This window comes from Canis aureus, chromosome 21 (assembly GCF_053574225.1).
Source record: "Canis aureus isolate CA01 chromosome 21, VMU_Caureus_v.1.0, whole genome shotgun sequence".
Classification (NCBI taxonomy): domain Eukaryota; kingdom Metazoa; phylum Chordata; class Mammalia; order Carnivora; family Canidae; genus Canis; species Canis aureus.
Genome location: NC_135631.1, coordinates 46,930,225 through 46,954,158, shown reverse-complemented (window position 1 = coordinate 46,954,158; position 23,934 = coordinate 46,930,225). Strand labels below are relative to the sequence as shown.

The window sequence follows — 23,934 nt, the reverse complement described above, 5'->3', positions numbered from 1 at the left end:
CTCAAAGGGTACTGTCATAACCAGAGCTACTACAGTGTATTGAGCCTTTATCTCTGGCAATCCCTACTGCCCTTGATAAACATTATCTCTTGCAACACAACAATATAGAGAAAAGATTCTATTATACCACTTTCTGTCAAGAAAACTGAAGGCTAGTAAAGTTTATAAAACTGCTCAACAATTTTGACTCCATGGTCCTAACCATTAGGCTACACTTTCCAAAAGCTTTCCTTCCAGCCAGCACTATAGATAGAGCCCCACTCTGGGCTGCACAATAGCCCCTTGATCATCTGGAAATCCCATACTTTGCAGAGTTAGCCAACTCATTCATGCAGTGATTCATGCATCAACAATATTTACTGTGTACCTGCCGTCTAAGTCGATTTTAAATTTATTTTTCAGGTGGGAAGAGAATTAGTCAATTCATGCTAAATCCCTAGCACTAGGTACATGTTGCATGAAATTTTTAAAGCAGTCCTAACAAACAACTCCCTGGTTTTTTCACATTTTACTTTCCTTCCAAAATTCAAAATTACACAGGATTCTTTTTAAAAGAGCTGACCTTAGGGAAATACAGTACCCTTACCTCTTGTGCCCAACAGCCCTACATACAATTGCCAGAGTCATCTGTGCTCATTTTTAAAATGTAACAGTACTGTTTCTCTCTAGTCTTTCTAAAACTCCGGATAAATTTTATGTGGATATTTGGTATTTATTTATTTATTTATTTATTTATTTATTTATTTAATAAATATTTGGTATTTAAACTGCAGAGAATGAAATTATATATAAAAGAGACCAACCCTCCTCTCTCTACTAGGGCACGATTGTCAGTAACTGTCACTGTATGGGTAAGAATTTTTGATGTTAGAATTGTAACAGGACCTACTTTTCGGTGGATAAGAAGACAATTTTCAGAGACTCTTGGGGTTGTAGCAAAAGTTGGTATCAATATCAATCTTCTCCATCTGAAAAATGACTGAAATACTAAAAATATGCTGAATACCAATATCAGAAACTTCATGCTGGTCCAAAGGAGTTGAGATACAACAAGTAGTAATTAAACTGAACTACAAGAGAAAACCAGGAATGAAAAACCTCATTGTCCTGTATTCAATCTGAAGCAGCCCATAAAGTGAGCATGGTTCCTTGTTCATGAAAACCTAAGAAATATTACTCAGCTATTAGAAATGACAAATACCCACCATTTGCTTCAACGTGGATGGAATTGGAGGGTATTATGCTGAGTGAAGTAAGTCAGTCGGAGAAGGACAAACATTATATGTTCTCATTCATTTGGGGAATATAAATAATAGTGAAAGGGAATATAAGGGAAGGGGGAAGAAATGTGTGGGAAATATCAGAAAGGGAGACAGAATGTAAAGACTGCTAACTCTGGGAAACGAACTAGGGGTGGTAGAAGGGGAGGAGGGCGGGGGGTGGGAGTGAATGGGTGACGGGCACTGGGGGTTATTCTGTATGTTAGTAAATTGAACACCAATAAAAAATAAATTAAAAAAAAATAAAAATAAAAATAATCTTTAAACATCAAAAAAAAAAAAAAAAAGAAAACCTAAGAAATGGTTGACATTAGAATATACCCAGCAATTTTTAAAGTAACGTTCTTTATTCTGTCTTTCTGCCCGAAGAAACATGGGTAGAGCGACACAAACACTGATGATAAAACTCTCAGGAATGATCTCTAGAGAAATGTGTCCTCAAATCGAGTTAAACACCAAGTCCTACACACTTCAGTGCCATGTTAAGCAGGAAAATAAAAGTAAAACCCACCCATTCCTCCACAACAACTTGAAGCCAAAGCTTGGCCTCGTTCGAGGTTACGAAGTGAGAACACTGGCCCTCCAGGTCTAGTACATTTCAGAGTGTGCGCACTGCTGCCTCATGGCAAAGATGCATTAATCACCAGGCATTGATCCACTGATGGGGTGAGGACCCTGTCACATCAACTCGGTATGCATCCAGTGGGCCCCTTGATCTCAAATACTTATCGGCCATCATATTTTTATGGACAGAGCCTTGCCCTATTCATGATCTTGGCAGGAAAATAACACCCAACAGAATTCCTGGATTCATTCACTCTTTTTCTCCCAGAGATATTGTAAACATTGAATTAAATACATGTCATTTCTCCTTGAGGCAGATACTCATGTAAAATATAGGTACCCAAGTTAAAGAGTCAGGTCAGCTTCCAAGGTTCTCCTCCCTTAGAAACAATCATATTCCATTTTCAATCATACACTTCAAAGAAAAATCTGTTACAATATAAAGATTCTTTTTCAGACGTACAATCGTAAAATGTTGGAAACTGACACAATATGTGAATAATCATAGCGAAACTTGATGGAAAAATGGAATTCCTCTACCTTTTGGGATGAATATGTGAATCTGAGAAACACTTAATTGCTTGTGGTGATATTAATTAAAGTAACAGAATCAAAAATTATTTTGATATCTAAAAATAATAATTTGAACAATGTTAGAGAAAAAAATACTATTTTTTTCAGGTGATCCTTATTCCTGGAGCCCAAGAAGAAACCTAAAAGATTGTACAGTACAAATCTCTATTCAAGTACAATTGATTCTTCACAAATAACATGCTTTATTAATCAAAACATATAAAAGTCCCTCATTTGCAAAATTAACTATGACTTGTTTTGTGTACATTTTAAGATAGTCACCTGGTGACATGTGGGCTGTAATTGTAAAAGTTGTCATACTTCCTTCCATAGAGAATGATCTCTGAGGGCCCGATCCCAACCTCTCAATTGTCTACATTTCCCATTTTTCTGGAAAAACAAAATGTCCTGACCTTGCAAACTTTATGTAGAGGCTACTGCAGAAATATATCAGATCTGATGGACATGAAAGTATGATTGTAGACAGCCAGTTCTAAATTGATTCTTTTTACTTCAGACCCACAGTCTAATGTAACCGTCAAAAATCACCTCATGTGACTTAAGCTCAAGACTAATAGCTCACGTGCATGTCTATGAATCAATCTGGATTAAAAAGAGAGAGAGAGAGAGACAGAGAGAGGCAATTTCTTGTGTTTTTAACTTCAATGTACTAAAAACTTCAAAAAGCCAAACCTGGGGTTCTGCAAATACTTCCTTCATGTTGTTGATTGGGCCGTACGCAACTCCACTGCCTTCAAAGAGGTATAACCACTTGCTGGTCATTTCTTTTTCAAACCTAGGAACAGACCAAAAAAAAAAAAAAAAAAGATGTATTTTTACAAAGAATGTAACACAAAATTTTTTTCTCATATGGCCCTCTTTTGAAGCAACCAGTAACGACAAAAATATGTTTCTTAGGCTTTCTTTGCTCCTAGATTTGAGAATGTTACCTACAATGAAACAACACGACTTGCCCTGGAGTGGTAAGAATAGCCACTCAGAGCCCATTGTTTGAAAGTCCACCATCAGAGATATAATCACTCCTATTTCTGTCCCTGTGTGCTTTTTGACAGAGAGTCCACTGGAGAAGACAGATTGTGTGGGAAATTTTTTTTTTTTTTAAGATTTTACTTATTTATTCATGAGAGATGCAGAGAGAGAGAAAGAGGCAGAGATACAGGCAGAGGGAGAAGCAGGCTCCATGCAGGGAACCCGACGTGGGACTCGAACCCAGGTCTCCAGGATCACACCCTGGGCTGAAGGCAGCGCTAAACCACTGAGCCACCCGGGCTGCCCTGGGAAATGGTTTTAACTGAGCTTCAATTGTTGTATTGAGCACTTTATAATATAATAATGGTATCACAATTTTGAACATAATGTCATCATGCAAAGTGTTTTTTTAGGTCTCAGGCCTAGCACATCAGTTTAAGGTAGTTTGATAAACTAAATTATTTCTCAAAACAAAAAATAAACAAATGTAGTTGTTTTAAAAGACAGCTGTATGTTCTACTTCCATTGTATTAAAAGTACACCAAAATTAACAGCCACAACCATTGGCCTAAAAACAACCTCAGCTACTTTCCTGGAATATGATTTACTAATCAGAACACATCTAGGCATATGAAGACCAATATATATCAGTTTAGCCAACAACACTCAAATCCAGTCAAGTCCTTTACCTCTGTTTTGTTTTTTCTATAATTTAAAATCAGACTTCACAGACAACTTACTTGATTGCCTTTATTTTCTCTATGAGGTCTTGAGGAAAGGGGATCCAATTCATTAATGAGAGTCACTGTTTTATATTTCTTCTTGTTAAGACAGTGAAACAGAAAATCTTGAATCCTCAAAATAACTCAACATAGTTTGCAATATATGACGAATTCAGAATTACTAATTATTATAATAGCAAACTATTTCTAGTTAAGTAATAATCTAGGTGAAAAGAGGTTTTCTAAAAGCATTAGGTAAAATAGGTTACTGGCAGCAAGGAGAAGGCTTCATTACTATAGAAGGACAAGTGGAAATATAGTAGAAATAGTTAGTATTCATGGACTTCCATTCAGCAATCTTAGACATAACTAGAATTAATATTAGATTGGCAGATTCCATGAAATTATATTGGAGAAAGGCACTACTTCTTCCACTATTTAAAACAAGGGTAAAATATCAATACTTGGAGGATACTTTTCTGATCTGATGACTGAAGATTTTTCATTATACATTTTAATTACAGCCAGTAGTGTTAACCATCCCTACTTAGGACACAAATACCTAACTTCTACATACTGAAAAACATTTTTTCATGGGAACGTCACTGTGCAAGATAAAATGTCTTACACTAATCGATTCTTTACATCCTTATTTTCCTTTCAATGACTGTTAAAATCATCTCCTGGCCAAGACTTCCTAAGACATATATGTCACCAGAATGATATATGCTGAAAGAATAAAAGAGATACTTTGAACCTGGAGCCTTGTCACTCATGGTGTCAATTATTTAAGGTTCCATAAGCAGAGTGTTATCGTGGTTAACCTGATAAATTTGCAAGACAAGTGAATTTATCACCACTGGACTCACCCAAGTGGCCTGAAAGATCTGCACAGAAAATGCATGTCAGGATCCAAACAAACCCTTAGCTGCAGGCTTGCCAACAGAAAACTCAGGGGAATGGATGAAGTTTTAGTATTTATATAAGCTTTTCACCACTGGGCAAAAGAGAGGGATTTATTTCATGTTATGGAAAACAACAAATGCACTTTGGAAATGAGACTGAGGAGAGAGGTAGTGTCTGGAGCTGCAGTTGTGACCACTGTTTGTGTATTGGCGTGGGCGTGGGCGTGGACGTATTCATGAATGCCTTCAACTCAAGCGGCCAGAGATGGAACATCGCGGCATTCTGCTGCTCCCAGAGGACGCATCCATCATTTTCTTCTGAAAATCTATCTCTTGATCTAAATCTGATGTGGGATCCTTTCCTTTATCTATGCAAAAAAAGCTGTAAGCACATGTTTTTGTTAACCACAAAAATGCTGCTAAAAAAAAAATGGTAAGAGCTATTCTAAATCACTTAGGGCAATACAATACTGAAAATAAGACAGGAAAGGTGTCCTCAGATGCAGTGTAGTGAGCCTCAAAGCTAGAGCCTCCTCTGCAAAGTTTCTGGGAACTCTTAAAACAATTCAGACTTAATTGTGAACTTGCTAAATTAACCCATATTTTAAATTTAAGATTTTTGCTGAATTCACTTGCTGTCAGAATGGGTATCACTACTCAGATTGAATCATTCAGGTAGATGATACACTGGTACCTGAAGATGGACCTGAGTTTAAATTTCTTAGCGTCAAAATCAGACTTAAAGAACAAACAAAAAAACTCTTTTCTTTAGAGAATGGATTAAAGTTGCAGCCAAATCCAAGACCAGAGAGAAACTAAGAGATAGAGGGCCATGAAGGTGGCGTTGGAAATAATTCTAACATTAATGATCATTAAATGCTGGCTACTAAGTTGTTTGGTGTATATCTTACAGCTTTTATCCTCACAAGCACACTGTAGAGGAAGTATTATTCTCATATGACCAATAGGAAACTCAGGTTTGGAGAAATTACGTTGCTCAAATTCATAAAGCTTTGTACCCCCCCAAACTTTTTTGAGGTGTAACTGATCAATAAAAATTGTATATATTGAGTTTGTACAACATGGTTTTTAGAGTACAGTGTAGTTCAGTGATTGAATCTACTTATACATCATAAACTGATTACCACAATCAGATTAATTTATACATCCTTCACCTCATGGTTACCATTGATATGTGTGTACGTGTATGTGTATGTGTGTGGCGAGAACATTTAAGACCTACCTAAGAACACTGAAGTATAAAATATGGCGTTGTCTTCAATAACCATGCTATACATTGAATTCTCAGAATCTTTTCATCTTATAATTGAAAGCTGGTACTCTTTGACTGGTTTTGCCCCATTTCTCTCACACCGTAGTCCTGGGAAACCACCATTCAACACTCTGGTTCTGTGAGTTTAACTTTTGAGATTCCATGCATAAGTGAGATCATGCAGTATTTGTATTTCTGTGTCTGGCTTGTTTCACTTAGCACTAAGATGCTTCTTCACTTCCATCCTATATACCTCAAGATATATCTCCTTACATTAATACACATTCATTCATTCCTGATGCTTTTAGCAATAGTTTGTTTTGTCCCAGTCATGGGGATTACAACAATAAAAACATCCCTGTTTTCAAAGATTATACAGCCTGATGGAGAACACAGCTTAAGGAAACTGCTGATTTGCAATGCTAGATGCTGAGACAAAAATGAGTGTACAGCCTGAAGTACCAAAAAGGAGACCTGAACTGGGCCTGGGGCAGTCAGGAAAGAGTTCAAAAGCCAGGTGACATTTGAGCCAGCTGCTGAATGATGAGTTTAGCATTTTCATTTGGAAGATGGAAAGAAGGGTCTTCCAGAGAGGGCCAGGTATGCAAAGACCCCACTTGGAAAGAATCTAAAAAAGCTCCTGTGCCCTGAGTGGTGAAAGATGAAATAGCAAAAGAAGGTTAGAACCAGAGTGCAAGGTGTCTTGTCTACTGTGCTAAGGATATTGGATTTCTGCTGGGCCATGAGGAACCCAGAGAGGTCTTTCAGCAGGACTTGTTCACCAGCACCTTTTCTTACCCAATGGCCAAGAGTCTTCAGTGACTGCTACCCAAAATTCTTTTCAGAGTCCTCATCCTACCTGCTCTCTGTGCATTTGATGCTATTGACTATTCTATTTTTACATCCCATGCTCCCATAGTTATTGGATTTTTAATACCTCTTTAACCATTTGTTTCTTTTATTAATTCTTTTACCTCTTCCTTCCGGTCCCAATTTTCTTTGTTCTCTTTCATTCATCTAAGCAATCGTGTTGTCTTCATGCAGATGATACCTAAATCTCTATTTCCAGCCCTAACTTTTCTCCAGGTCCCTCTTCCCAGTTACCACGGGATATTTCCACTCAGATGCACATAAACACAACATGTGGGGTGCCTAGGTGGCTCAGTGGCTGAGCCTCTGTCTTCCGCTCAAGGCATGATCCTGGGGTCCTGGGATCAAGTCCTACATTAGGCTCCCTGCAGAGAGCCTGCTTCTCCCTCTGCCTGTGTCTCTGCCTCTCTCTGTGTGTCACTCATGAATAAATAAAAAAAAAACACACACACACACACAACATGCCTGTGGATGACTAAGATTTCATTTCCCCCATAAACCTTGTATTGCTCCCTTGCTTGAATTCACACTCTTGGCTAAACTGGGAACTCTTTCTTTACATCATCTCTTATAATTCATACATAATTGGGCCACAGGATCAATTTTTTAACAGTTAAGTTTTATTTGTCTAGTCCCACCATTACTACCACAATTCAGGCCCTTGATCCTTCTTTACACTTGGACTATGGCAACAGTTGATTAAAAATTCACTGCCTCCAATTTTCCTCCATTCAGTAAAATGAATTTTAGATACGTCTCAAATCTGTCCAGTTGTCTCTTTCCCAAGGATTACTATTTTCTCTCACACTAGAGAAACAGACTGTTTCTTCACTGCTACACCCCCATAACTTAGAACACAGTTGACACTCAATATTTGCTGAATGAATGAATACATGACTAACTGGTCAGAATAAGAGGGTCTCAGTCACATTACCTTGACTAAATGGGGTGGATTAATTTCTCCCAAAACCTTGCTGAGACTTTAGATCTTGAGGCTGGGAGAAGGAAGAAAGGGAATTTGAAGGCTTAAATGTAATATCACAGTATCTCTTCTTCTCCTATACTGGTCTCAAAAGTCTTCATAGAAATATATCTTATCAAAATAAGTTTCAAGTTCCCAACAACTAACTTATAAACAAAGTACTATGACTTATGGACAGACTATGTTACCAGAAAATCATAAGATCTCAGGAATTCTAAAGACCTTAAAAACTATCTATTGTTTGGGGTGCCTGGGTTGCTCAGTTGGTTATGCACCTGATTCTTGGTTTTTGTTTTTGTTTTTAAAGATTTTATTTATTTATTCATGAGAGGCAGAGATACAGGCAGAGGGAGAAGCAGGCTCCATGCAGGGAGCCCAACGTGGGACTCGATCCCGGGTCTCCAGGATCAGGCCCTGGGCTGAAGGCAGCGCTAAACCGCTGAGCCACAGGGGCTGCCTTGATTCTTGGTTTTGTGCAGGTCCTTATCTTGTAGCTTGTGAGACTGAGCTCCATGTCGGCTCTGCACTTGGTGGGAGTCTCCTTGGATATTCTCTCTCTGTACCCTTTCCCCTTCATGCTCTCTCTCTAATAAATAAATAAATCTTTAAAAAACATTATCTATTGCTTTCTGTGGTCCTACAAAATCATCCTATTATGTGCACTGAAAATATTTCTAGCAATCGGGAACACAGTGGCAGTGCAGTTGCCAAAAGTCTTCAAACACAGTAAGTATGCTGCAATAGTAAAAGCCATGAGATGTGGATAGATCCAGGTTTGAGTCAGAGCCCCAGCAACTCCCATCTATATGACCTTAATAAAAATATAGGTGAATAACAGTCACAACTTTTCAAATCAAATCTTAATTCTCACAACAACCCTGCAACATAGGTATCAGCATTATGCTCATTTTAAAGATGAGCAATCCAAGGTTTAGTGAGGTTAAGTGACCTTTTTAAGTCATATTAAGTAGCCAAGCTAGATAGAAGTCTATACTGGGTCCCAAGCCCATGTATTAACCATCACTTTCTACTGCCTGAATCTGGGTAGCAAAGTCCAGGAGAGCAGACCAGACAAAGCTCTGTCAAACATGTACTGCCAAAGGCCAGCCCCACTGAGGGATTACAAGGAGGATTTGAAGCCTAGCATCTTGCTGTTACAATGAATTAAGAGCCTTTAATGTACCAGACACCGTGAGAAATACTTTGTATATATTATTTCTAGTCCTCACAATCCTGTGAGGTGAGTTTCATGATTCTGATAACTAAAGCTAAGGCACAGGGAAGTCAAGGTGGGAGGTATACATAAGAGAAGGCTCAAATCAATCAGCTGGTTGTGTGCTGAACTGGTTTTTCTCTCTGCTTGTTCAGTAGGGTACACCTGCTAGAAGTAAGCATCAACCCAGTCAAGTCTAGCACACAGGCCACTGGCCAACCAGAGTTGGGGGACAGAGGGTAGGTAACTCCGTACTGGGTGAGTTGCCTAGGCTCCAATATTCCCAATTTCTTTCCCACTGACCATTGACCAAATTCTATGGTCCTATGATGTCTCATAATATTGACCACCATATTTCAATCTGATCTTTTCAAGAACCTTATGAGAAAGGAGAAGCTATCCTTATTTTGAAGATGAAAAAATTGAAGCATAATTGAGACTCATACTCAAGTCTTTGTATTCCAGGCTCAGAGTTCACCTCACTATGCACTGCTGTCATTTATGAAAGGTATTCAACAAATAAATCAATAAAGAGATGTATTTCCTAGCCTCACCAGGCTTTGTGATGGTGGTAAGTTGCTTAACTTCTCTGAGCTCCAATTTTCTCATCTACTATAAGAAAATTATAGTTGTAGATTGTTAACACAGCACTTAGCACTTAGTAAGTATCCAATAACTGCTATTTCACGTAGTAGTGGCATCACTTACACTAAACCTAAATACAGTAATATGTCTAAAATTATAAATCCAAAGAAGGAGTTTTAGCAATTTATATAGTGGATCCTATTTATTGTTGATCATGTCTCAGATATTTTATGGTTATGAAAGTATAAGAATACATATGTCAAATCAGTATATTGTGCATTAAAACTAATACAATGTTATATGTCAATTAGAGTTGACCTTTACATAACATCTATTTGAACTGTGTGGGTCCACTTACACATAGTTGTTTTTTTTTTAATAAATACAATACTGCAAATGTATTTTCTCTTCCTTATGATTTTCTTAATAACATTTTTCTTTATTGTAAGAATTCGGTATAAAAAACATATAACATGCAAAATGGGTTAATCGATTATTTACGTCATCAGTACGGCTTCTAGTCAACAGCAGCCTATCACTAGTTAAATTTGGGGGTAGCCAAAGTTATATACAGATTTTCAACTGTATAGGGGTCTGGCACCCCTGACCCCTGTGTAGTACAAGGGTCAACTGTATATCTCAAACAAAAATTACTTTTAAAGATAAAGAGTCAAAGCCTTCAGGACTTCTGAAATGTATTTAAATGCTACCTTGCTGTTATTTTTTCTTCTAGAAAATGCCACTGTACTGAAGCCTCTAGGGGATTGGTGATGACACCAGCATCAGGAATCTCAACTAGTGTTCATTACACCTGGAAATCCCATAGCAGGTAGTGACAATGCAGAGATTTCAATAAAATAATAAAGCAAACACGTCTTACCAGGATTGCTGAAACTATTTAAAGGGGTATCAACATCAATACAGCTTGTGGAGAAGGCACAGAGGTTAAATCTTATCTTTTTATCTCATCCAAGTGGTTCAGAGGAAGTCCAAAGTCTCAGTTCCTGCCTGTGATAAGAGAATGCCTACTGGGAGTCACCCTGTGTCCATAACTAGGTAAAGTCTCATTTCCCTAAGAGGTTCTTAGGTGCCCCTGGACCATATCTAGTGATTTAAAAAAGTCAGTGACAGCAACTTGAAGCCTTTGCCCTTGATCCTTACATCCCACTAGACTTTTTGAGATGCTTAAAGACACTTTCTTCTATGATTTTCAGAGTTTCTTGAGCAGAGAATATGGCAACATTTGTGGCAAAAGTAAAATCATATATGCCTCTTGGTTTCATGAATTTTTCCCCACTTTTGGGTCAGAACAGAAAAGTATTTCAAGGATAAACTATATACAGAGACTCTGTGACAAGACTTTAAATCTTTGAATCCCCTCAATCATTTTTCCACATAAAAATTCAGGACTCAAGAATGTAAGTTATTTTGGGGGTCTAGTTAGTTGTATTTTCAGAGAGGTTTTACATGAAAATCCAAATGTAACTTAACTAACGTTGGAATACGACTTTATGTTGTAAAAGCAATCTTCAATGCACACAATGATTTGTTCATATAATTGGAAATATGAATTAATTTGCAAAAAATTTTCGTATTTTTTGCCTAAGTAGAAAGGTATACCTGTTCTTGCTGCTATACTGTTTCTATGGTATAGTTGTAGGTTTGCCAACCATGGTTTTCTGAAAATAAGCTTCAATATTTATATGCCCAGAACCCATCATCTTTTAAAATTTGTACACAGTAGTTCCATCCCCTTATACAAATAAATACAAATACATTTGTGGATTTTCCCTGGAGGTGGCTCTTCGAAGAGTGGAGAGAAACCTCTTCACACCTCACCTTCTTGATTTACAAAAGACTGTGTCTCTAATCTCCAAATAATTTTGCAAAAAAACAGAAAGCTAGATATCTTCCAGAGACTTAACACAAACAGTGGAGAATTGCAAAACACATTACACTGGAAGACAGTAAGAGCTGAACAGAACTTTGTAAAGATATGCTGTCCATACAACATACAAGTTTTCAGAAGAGTTTATTTCAATATCATAGCAACGCTTCCCTAAGATTTTTAAAAGAAAATTCAAGAATATGATCTACTAGAGTTCGTTCTTAAATTATTGTTTTGTTTTATTTTGTTCTTGTAAAATATTTCAAACATTCCAAAAAGTACAGAAAGAGAAAACTATAGAAAGGAAAATAATACAAATTCTTATGCCCCCCTCACCCACCCATCTATATCATTTGAATCTTAACATTTTATAGCATATGTGTTTCACATATTTAGGGAACAAAATGTTACCGACAGATGTGAAGTCCCTTTTGTATCTCTCCTCTACCTATTGTCCTTCTTCTTCTCTTCCGAAGAAACACCATCCTATGACATACCCATGTATGTTTGCACTAATGCATGAGTGATATAAAGTATCATGTGGGTTTTTTAACTTTATACTGGCCTTGCTTTTCCATCGAAGACTTTAAATTTAACATCTCTCTGTATTCATACTTTTGGATTTGCCTTACGTGTTTTAACCACCGGGCACATTCCTGTGTGAATATCCCATGGTTTATCTTTTCTCCTACTTATGGTCCATTGTTTCCAGTCTCTTACTATTACCCACAATGCTTTAATGGAAACTTATACTTTTCTCTGTCTATTCCAATAGGATTGATTCCCTAAGATATACTCAGATAAGAATTGTTGAGTCATAAAGTGGACACATCACCAACCATATTAGATTTTGCCAGACTGTTCTCCAAAGAGCTTGCTCCCAATTTTTGCTTCTTCCATGCTCCATATTCTCATTAACTTTTGTTGTTGTCAGGCTCATGTTCTGTAATCTTATGGAGGTGAAGTTATATCTCATGGTTACTTTAAGTTGCATTTCTCACAACTGGAGAAATTCAACATCTCTTCACAAGCTTAAAGGCTATTAGATGGGATTTTTTTCCCCTTTTCTTTCCTCTTTGTATTTTTTGTACATTTCTCAGTTGAACTATTTTTCTTTTCTTTTATTAACTAACTTATGCACTTTAAATTTCTTCTAGACTATAGCTCATCTTTTAGCCTTATTTACCTTTTCATACAGAAACTAGTAACTTTAATGCAGATAAATCATGATTCTTGTCCTTTAACGTTTTTGCTTTTTCTGTTGACTTAAGTAGTATCTAGCTTATAAGCTTGTCATGAGGAATTAAATTTAAAGGTTTATAAAACACTACCTGGTACAAGTGCTACATAAGTTATGTTAAATAAATAAAATACACTTTTACAATACTGGGAAGGCAAACTGTTGGCAAGGACGGGGAAGACACTAGAAGTTTTGGAAACAAAAATTTGGTACAGGGCTACATCTCATAAATGTATAGCCTACAGATAACGTCTCTTTGGACAAACATGAGCAAACCCAAACCAAACCAATAGGATTCCATAAGATCCTGGCTGAAATCTACAATGCAGTAACTATAAACAGGCCTGTGACACTTCTATAACCCACAGAGAAACAGCTGGAATTTGTTGGTTGGCGTTTCTACCGTAAACAGAACCACAGATTTAGTATTTCCTGTAATCTTCTCAGACCTTATTTCCTCTTAGGAATTTATCTCTACTATTACTGATAAATTACGGTTAAAGTCATCCTTTTTTTCCCCTCTAGCATTCACTAGCTCTCTCCTTTGTCTGAATGTCAAGCCACAGGCCACACAAAAGATGGAGTACAAGTCCATTCGGGGAATCGAGTCACTGCCTTCCAGTGCAGGGTCACTCACTACTTTTCGTACATCTTGCTCTTCAACACATCAAGACATTTACTATGCTGAGTAGCCACTATTTTGTAAGGTTCACACTAATTATTGCCATATTCATAATCCTGGTCCATACTAATGATAATTCAGAGTTCAAAAACATACTCTGTTTTGTACAGATTTTAAATGAAATGCAGGTCATACATTACAAAGGTGTGACCAGCATTGGCTGTGACTGTCCATACAGCCCAAGCAGTATCACTGCACACATGATATAAGAAAGTTGCCCACATTGCCAAGGTCCAGTGGTACCTTACTCCAGGACTTCTCAAACTAAAAAGTCAGCCTCTTGAGTTGAGATCTCTTTGTGAATAACTACTAGTAGAGCAATATGCAATTATTGTGGAAAAAATATTTGTGTATCAACAGACATAAAAAGAAGAAATAAAATCAATGATAACCTTACCACACAGAAATAATTTTAGTTTAAACATATCCTTCAGCATTTTTTGAATGAATATAATTTTAAGAAATTTAAAAGGGATCAAAATGGGTTTTTCTTTTTTTATTGTATTAAAATACACATAAAATTTACCATCCTAACCATTTTTTAAGTGTACAATTCAGTGGCATTAGAAACATTCACTTTGTTGTGCAATAATTACCACCATTCATGCCCTTAACTCTCTCCACCTTGTAAAACTGAAACTCGATATCTATTAAACACTAATTCCCCATCTCTCCTCCCCTCCAGGCCCTGGCAACCACCATTCTACTTTCTGTCTCTATGATTTTGACCACTCTAAGTACCTCATATGAGTGGAATCACACAGTATTTGTCTCTTTGTGACTAGTTTATTTCACTTAGCATAATGTCTTCAAGGTTCGTTCATGTTGAAGAATACTACAAAGTTTCCTTCCTTTTTAAGACTAACTAGAAATTACAAAACACCTCTGAAATAAATTAAAGACCTAAATAAATGGAAACATGTCCCATGTTCATGGATTAGAAGACTGAATATAGTTAAAATATCAATATTATTCAAAGCAATCTACAGATTCAGTGCACTTCCTATTGAAATAGGAAATTCTAGAAATAGAAAAACCAATCCCCAAATTCAAATGGAATCTCAAGGAACTCCAGATAGCCAAAACAATCCTGAAAAAGAACAATACTAGAGGACCCTCACTTCCTGATTTCAAAACTTACTACAAAGCTACAGTAATCAAAGTAGTGTGGGTTTTGCATAAAGACAGACATAGAGACTAACAGAAAAGAATAGAGAGCCCAGAAATAAACCTTCACATTTACAGTCAGATGATTTCTGATATGGTGCCAAGACCATTCAAAGAGGGAAAGGATGGTTTTCTGACAAATGATGCAGGGAAAACTGTATATCCACATGCAAAAGAATGAAGTTGGAACCTTATCTAACACCATATCCAAAAATTAACTCAAAATGGATCATGGACCTAAATGTAAGACTTAAAACAATAAAAGCCTGAGAAGAGGACATAGGACAAAAGCTTCACAAATCGTTGACTTGGCAACAATTTCTTGGATAGGACATCAAAGGCACAGCTAACAAAAGAAAAAAACAGACCAATTGGACTTTGTGAAAGTTTTACAAACTTGTACACCAAAAGACACTATTCATAAGTAAAAGGGCCATGCACAAAATGGGAAAAAATATTTGCAAGTCATATATCTGATAAGGGATTCACATATACAGAGAACTCCAAAAACTCAACAACAAAATCACATAATTCAAAAATGGCCCAAAGGACTCAAATAGCATTTCTCCAAAGCACATGAAAAGATGTTCATCATTAATCATTAGTGAAATGCAAATGAAAATTACAAAGGGATACCACCTCAATCTCATTAGTACAGCTACTATTAAAAACAACAACAACAACCAACAAACAGAACCACAAGTGTTAGTTAGCAAGAAGGTGGTGGGATTGGAACACAAAATTCAGTGTCTTCTTCCCAGGGGGCAACAGGAAGATGACATAGGTTAGTAACACACAGATGGACTCACACTCTGGTTTTTGAATGAGTATACATTCATGGGCATTCATTATATTATTTTTGCTTTAACATTTAAATATTACCTATTTTTAAAATGCTTTTTATGACATGATGTAGATTACCTTGTGTGTCCAGATTCTACAGACACTCTGTTGTTTCTATCTTTATTCTTTCCCCTACTTTGGTTTTATACCTTGGAGACTCCACTTAGTCAGATATTAGGATTTTTTTTCCCAACCATCTTCATCATCTGGTGCTTTCTACAAATTCTTGTTAAAAATATATTTTCCATTGCTTTTTGATTTTTACAATTTTCTTTATTTTCACTATTTTCCTGAAGAATTGTCTGTGTCGATTCCCCTTTATGTTCCTTATAACTTAATCTTGTTTTCTTTTGTATCTAATATTTTCTTAAATATCTAATATTTTGCATCTAATATTTTTTGCTTAATTTCTGTGTTTTTCAAATTCTTAGTCAAATTACTCTTTCATATCTGCCATCATTTTTAGTGTCTTTTACTCCATTTTTATCTGTTGTATGGGTATGTCTTTATGGCATGTTTTCACTACCTATAGGAATATGATTTTGCAAATTCTCTTTTTTCAATTTTATAATAACTCTGTATAGGATTTGAATCTCAGCACTATCCTGTTACTTTCTTTTTTTTCTGTAAAATTAGTTCTCCTGAACTTTTAAAAGGAGATTTGGTTTAAATAGTCTTAACTTACTAACAGAATTCCATCTTCAGTTTTTTTGTGTAGTATTTAAAAATATATAGGGTAGCTTGTTTTCCAAAATTTCTTGGCTCTGTCCTCCTCTCTTTTAACTGTATGTTCTGTCCTTATCTCTCATGTCCATAACCTGCTCAAATTTTTACTTCACTCCCTGCAGTTTTTCAGCATAGAGCCATCTCCTGGAGTGTAATTTTCAAAGATTCGTAGCAACTATTCTGCCTCAGTGTCTTCAGAGCTTACCAGGAACCCCCTACACTCAGCCACCAGTTTCAGTTACTGTTCTCATAATTGCTCTTCCCTTTCTGAAGAATGTCTCTAGGTTATTCCAGACCTGGGCTCAAGTCTATGTGAGAGGTCCCAATGCTACTCTCTATTTTTTCTCTTTTAGAAAGATGCTGCTGCTATTCCGGTCCTATGGCTTTTGATGGCGTGTCCCCGCTCATTTATACTTTGAGGTTCGAGAGGATTCCTTGTCCTTCTGTCATAAAAGTTTTCCATGTTTTTTCTCATTTTGTTCTTTAGTGGCATTGTTTTTATGTGGATATTTGGGAGATCCAAAAATGATGCCACCACTGCCACCACCATCTTCCCAGAAGTTCAAGGGTATTATTTTTAAGAGCTCTGGAGAAGCTTCCTTATAGATTACAAGATGGACACCATTTCAAGCTGCAAAGAAACTCATTTATGATTCAATTTTTATTATGTTTCCTGGCCAAGCGCTCAACCTCTTATCACCTGGCCAACAGGCACCTTTTCATTACTTGCTTCTAGTCCTGAGCATATAATCCAGGTGATTTATGATGTCCTTCTCTTCTACTCACTTGAAATACATATTTAGACCATCAGCATCATATCAAACATAATCTAAATCCAGGTATATGGAAATAGAAAGCAACACACCATAAAATGAAAGCCTGAAACTGCTCCTTAATTTTCCTGTTTCAAAACCCTGTTTTTTAATACATCTCTACTGAATTTGACTTACACTTTTTAAACAAAAGATATTTTCAAATGAAGTATGAAAATCTACTACTCCACAGGTTTGCCCACCTTCTCTTCTGGTGTCTTCCATGAATGAACAGCCTTAGGAAAGGGTGCATTATTTTGTTACTGTATATAACACACTAACATGAAAATGATATGGAGGAAAAAAGTTATAGGATAGAGAATGCAATCTTTTTATTCCAAAGAATCCCAGAGGCAGAATGAATTCTATGGCAATGTCCTCCAATTCATAAAACCCAGAAGAGTGGTGATCCTACCTGTTTCGCATGTCAATAGTACAGAAGGTACCCTGCCAGGGAAGACAGTACTTTGAGAAGGAACTCACTTCACATTTCGAAATTTCTGAATAAGGATTTTATCTTCCCAATCTTTCTGCTCCTTTCCCATCCTCCCTAGACCCACTCACCTTGGTCTCCTTTCCCAGGGGAGAGCCTAAAATTCTTTCCAGGGGAGAACCAATGCTATAAATGTTAGAACACAACTGTTCACCTCCATCCTAGAATCTGCCTCTGAAAACGTCTTCCCATTGATCCTCGCCGAGTCCTGAGGAGCCTCATACCATGTTCTTTCCTTACACCCAGCCATTTAACATTTTAAAACAGCAGTCATGCCCTTCCATCAAGTCCTCTCTACTGTAAATTAGAACACCCTAACATCCTTTACCTACTCCTCAACATGGCGTATATAAAGAATTTATACAATTCATAGCCTACCCGTCAGTGGAGAAAAACATTTTATTCAAAGGGAAAAGATGAAAATAAATCATCACAGAAAAACATGCTCAGCCCCACTTGTAATTTAAGAAATGCAAGTTAAATGATTTGAGGTATCATTATACACTGTAAGAAGTGGGAACAAAAGTATGGTTACATATTACTGAGGTCCTACAAATTAGCTCAGATTTTCTTGAAAACAATCTGTTAAGAAGTAATAAGAACTATAAATCTGTTCATGCAGTTTGAATGATTCCATTTGTACAGTGATATTCAAATCAAAAGCTTCTAATGCAGTAAAAAAGTAAAAATATCCTAAATGCCTAGAAAACAGCAAAATGCCTTTGTATACTACAGAATATTTATACAACAGGTTAGTACATAAGCAATTTAAAGTAAATATATAGCCAATATACACTAAATACTTTATACAATATACACAAAAATACTTTAGGAAATGCAAAAACAGAACTCACAATTGTATGTGCATATAATTATATCTAATTATGTATATACATTAACAAAACTCCACAAAACAATTTGGCAAGATATAAATAGAACTAAGTGTTCATCGTATTCTTTTTTCCTTCAAAATTTCTCAAATCCTTAAAAGAAACCAAGATGATTAAAGCAGTTTCATGGCTTCATGAAGAATATTGGGATCCCCACTAACTGTAAATACTATGAAGGAGGAAATGAGCCTGGCTGTTTTTCTGTTCTTATACCAGGACAGAGCCTGACATGTGAGAGCTGACATTTATATAGCATATTCTCTGTGCCAGCCATTGTTTTAATCTCTTTACATGGATTACACATTTAACACAAAAGGCCTGTAACATAAATACTATTATCGTCCCCATTTGATAGATAGATGCCCAATAACCTGAGGCATTGATTAAGAGGTTTAAGTGACTTGGCAAAGTCACATGGTCAGGATGTAGGATGAGAACCCAGACAGTATGAGCTCCAGAATCCATGCTCTTCTCACCCTTTCCCTATGCTGTACCACTTCAGTAAATGAAGAAGTGAGCAACAAAAACTGGCTGAATAGATGTATATATGAAGAATGGATCAATGGATTCATTAACCGACTGACTTATGAATTATTTGCATTTACTCTGGAATCCGAGAAAGGCAACTGATATATTAAACCCCTTTTCCACTCTGGTGCTGTGCTAGGTGCTTTCATACATTATCTCACTAAATCATAGCAGCAATGTTGCAAGGATGCATTATTACTGCCATAACTGCCCAATATGAAGAAACAGATTTGTTCATTTGCTGTTGAATCTTGGCAAGGTTATCCTGAGATACAAGAATGGTGCTTAGCAGAATAGGAGCTCAATATATATTTGTTGAATGCAGGACTTTAAAGTAACTTTTCAAAACTTAGAAAAAGAAGTAGTAAGAATTAGCAGCCAATAAGATTTTCTCTCTTTTTTTTTTTAAGATTTTTATTTATTTATTTGACAGAGAGAGAGAGAGAAAGAGAGCAAGGGGAAGAGCAGAGCAAGAGAGAGAAGCAGGCTCTCAGCTGAGCAGAGAGCCTGATGCAGGACTCACTCCCAGGACTCTGGGATCATGACCTGAGCAGAAGGCAGATGCTTAACCTATTGAGCTACCCAGACACCTCCAATACAATTTTCTTAGAGGCAAACAATACCAAGCCAATCTTATTTTCTGTTTTCACTGGGTTCTAGACAGATATGCGAAGGACATACTATAGGCAGGGTTCCAGATCCACCAAAACTACTCACAGGGTCATTAAAAATATCATTGTGGATAAGATGGAGAAATGTAGTTTGCATAATGACATAATGTGTAAATTGGAAGCCAGGCAACCACACACCCAGCGTTCAGTTTCAATCCTAGGTAGTAAGGGTGGTTTCTGTTGTTGAACCAAAATGAGAATTAGGGTGATGTCATATTTGTTAGATTTGTGCATAACAAGAAGCTGGTAGAGACAGAAATCAAGTTAGTTTAAACAGAGTCAATTTTGTCTTAAAGGAAATTAATAAAAAATGTACTTAAGCCCAAAAATAATAAATGCACAGAGAAACAGAGCTTAATAGCAGACAGGGGTTTTTTTGTTTTGTTTTGTTGTTGTTGTTGTTGCTGTTGTTGTTGTTGTTGTTTATTGAGGCATTTTGTGGTCACTTAATGTGAGTCAACATGCCACAGGGCTGCCAAATGAGAGTGAAACCTTGGACAGCACCAGAACTCTTACCAAAAAAAATGAACTCCCACTCCACTGTACTGCTGCCTCACCTGCACCTACAATAAGTAACACTGGCCTTGGGTCTGCCATATGCCAGGCATTGTGCTGACAGCTTTACCTTTGTGTATTCACTCATTCAATGCTTTCAACAACAGTTCTAGAGGTAAGGATTATTACCGCCATCCCCAATTTACAGATGAAAAAATCTAGAATATCAAAGTCACACAGTTGCCTATTATCTTACAATTAATAGGAAAGGACAAGCATTGAAAGCTGAGTAGTCCAATTCCAGCTTCAAATTATGTTAACGGTGATTCTATTCGGCCTTTCTTGTCCTGAACACTAACGGCTGCAGAGGTTGTAGATGCCCCTGCCCCAGGCCCTTGACCAGGGTGAGTTCTACTGTAGCTTTAGACGGTTTCAGCCTGCTGACGGCTTCCTGTCTCATGCAGCTTTGCTTACTGGGCTTCCTCCAACACGAAAGGAATTTGCTGGGCTCACCTCCAGGGGCAATCCTCAAGCACTAGGGATGGGGATAGCGGATAAACGACCAGTATCCCCATTCTCCAGTAAGATGATTCTAAAGCATGTTCCACACTGTTTTGAATGTTCCCAGCATGACTGAGCCCAGGATGCCCACAAAAGCAACCCACTCATCAATGCACCCTTCTCTGTCTTATTTTCCCCTTGTTTATTTGTATTCCATGAGATTATTATCCTAATAAATTACGTGTACCTAAGTCCCTGGATCAGGGTCTGCTTTGGGGGAAACCCAACTAAAATACCACCCTGTGCTATTTCTGAATCACTCTTAAATCTTCCATTAACTTCAAGTAATTAAGTAATTACTAAATTGAATTTCTTGGGATGCCTGGGTGGCTCGGTGGTTGAGCGTCTGCCTTTTTAGCTCAGGGCATGATCCCAGGGTCCTGGGATCAAGACCCGCATCGGGCTCCCCACAGGGAGACTGCTTCTCCCTCTGTTTATGTTTCTGCCTCTCTCTGAGAATCTCTCATGTATAAATAAATAAAATCTTTTTTAAAAAATTTTACTTTCTTTAAGAATTTAAGATATTTGTCTTTTTAATCATACCATGGATAGTTCTGCCATTAATTATACGTGCTTTGAATGTTTTATATTATAAACTAAACTAGAGCATGTCTTGGGGGAAAATAAAAGGGATTAGCATGATTTCCTTCAAGGTCATCAACGGAACCCAATAATAGCATTCAGGAAGGAAAAAGGGCAAAATAATGGGAGAGGTAGATAAGACAGGAATTTTGAGCTTAATCACTATAACTCAAGTAAAATGGAGATCTTTGCCCACTCTGTCACCCACCAGTGGACTCCCAATACCAAAATACAGAACTGCCTCATTCTTAGGAATATTCCTGAAAGGGACGAGTTCCTTAAATCGTTTTCTTTGTGAATAAGCTCAAAGGAAGTTATTGGTACTTAGAAAAATAATTCAAACTGGGCTGGCAAGCCAGAAAACCAAATCATGCCACCATTTGTTACTGTGCTTGAGGGTCACCATCCCACTCTTCTAAATCCAGGAGTACTTCTTTTTTTTCGCCGGGAGTCCTCTTAGGAGGCAGTGAAGTGTGACAGATTGATCACTAATCCTCAGGTGCTGCTATCTCACCCAGTGAACAATTCAGACTTAGAAACAGCTTGGGAATGGGAAAAACAAAGGCTACTTGGGAAGGCATCCTTAGCTTTACTTTGTAGCTATTTTTTAAATTTTCCTGAAAAATAATATTTTAATAACTCAATGTTGTCTTCTGCTATTGTTGCATGGAAAAAAAATAAGGTCACCCGCTCTCATAAAAGTATTGACATTTCTCAAATATACAGCTTTTGCATGTACATGTTGCTTTAAGATGCTTCATATGGTTACTGTTACAACAAATATGTAAGTTTTATTGAACAACACAGTAAACAACCACAAAAAGCATGCATAAATTGTTAGGAGATTCTGCTATTTATGCCAGAATTCATTGGTGGACTGTGTTTCATCAAAATATTCTTTCACACTGAAAAATGAAAAGTTTTATGGCACTCAAACAAAAACACAGTCCTCTTTCTTCTTAAGCAACTTTATACTTCCCTTTCTGTAAGTCAAAGCAAGGAATACAGACAGCTGTCTCAGGGAATCTATAAGGAAGATAACTAGCTACAAGTGAAAACAAAATGTATAGGACATTATCATAAAATTTTAGCTACTTATCCAGATTAACATTAAAGTTAGAAGAAAATCAAAGATACCTTGATTTTGATGTTCACACCAAGTGAAATTAAGAAGATGAACTAATGACAAGAGGCATTTCCTTAAATAGCATTAACCTCTTACCTTTATTTTGACTTCTCTGTTCTGTGCTATTGTTGGTCCTCAATGACTAAACACTCATAATAATAAAGTTGTTGGTATGTTTACCAACTAGGTCAGAGCACAGGATTTATTTTTTGGTTATTTTTGGTGTTGTTTGCTCTCTTCAAACAAAATTATAATCCTCTCCAGAGAAAATCATGGTTAATATTAACTAATACTTCTTCTTTTGGCGCCTTTCCTTTTTGTTAATATAGTTTACAATTTTGCTTTTTTAAAATTAATATTATATAGTAAGCATTTCCCTTCCTATAAACGATTATCATTGAATTTAATTTTTGGTGAGTGCATAATATTCTAAAGTAGTTACTTACCTATTACCCTAATGCTGGATGTTTATGTGTTTTGCATATTAAATTATTGTGAACAGTTCTGCAAGTGTCTTTATCTTGATTCTTCTAAAGAGATTCACCAGAAGGTAAAAGATGATTATTTTAAAATAGAATGAATTAATTTACTAAGATTAGTCACTTCAATGCTCTATACATCTACTATCCAATTGCTTTCTCCTCACCATGGTGTGAACTTCTATGTCTTACTATGTGTTAGGACATATTAATCATTATTTATGTTTAATAAATATTTAAATGACTACAAAAAGAAAAACATACTTGAGCCATCTTTATTTGTATATATTTATTTGCTAGTAAAACCAAATGCTTTTTCATATATTCATTTGACATTAGGTGAATTTCAGCTTTTATGAGTTATTTCTTCAAGTTAATCTGTTCAGGTCATGGGGTTTTTTTCTAATCTATTTGACTGTCCTTTGTAAAATAACTGTACAAACTGTACATGTTTATCTGTAGTTACTGTTGGAAATATTTTCCTCATCTCATTTTTCTTTCAGTTTATTTATGGGGTTAGTACTAGAGTTGTTCTAATATACAGTAGGGACTGTCATCTCTAATACTTTTAAAAAATTCATTTAGTCTATTTATTCCTAGTGATAAGTTTTGGTAGTTTCTTCCCCATGTAACTGCCACATACACCTTGTTGCCCTTCTCCTTAGGTATTTTGTAGTTGGTGTAGCTGCTGTTAGCCACATATGGAATCTCTCCTTCGCCACATTTTCAATTGTATAGCAAAGTACTATCTTCTGTACATTGATTCTGTATTTGATGGCATGCTTAACTCTGTT

The 23,934-nt window shown here is 36.5% G+C and overlaps 1 protein-coding gene across 2 annotated transcripts in view; it reads right to left on the bottom strand.

Annotated features, from left to right (window-relative positions):
- Nucleotides 1-23,934, bottom strand: part of SUGCT (succinyl-CoA:glutarate-CoA transferase) — a 712,850-nt gene that overhangs the window by 359,734 nt on the left and 329,182 nt on the right. For both annotated transcript variants that reach the window (XM_077864111.1, XM_077864112.1), the window contains one exon: nt 3,111-3,213. In XM_077864111.1, coding sequence (XP_077720237.1) covers nt 3,111-3,213 — 103 coding nt within the window. The remainder of the gene's footprint in view (nt 1-3,110; nt 3,214-23,934) is intronic.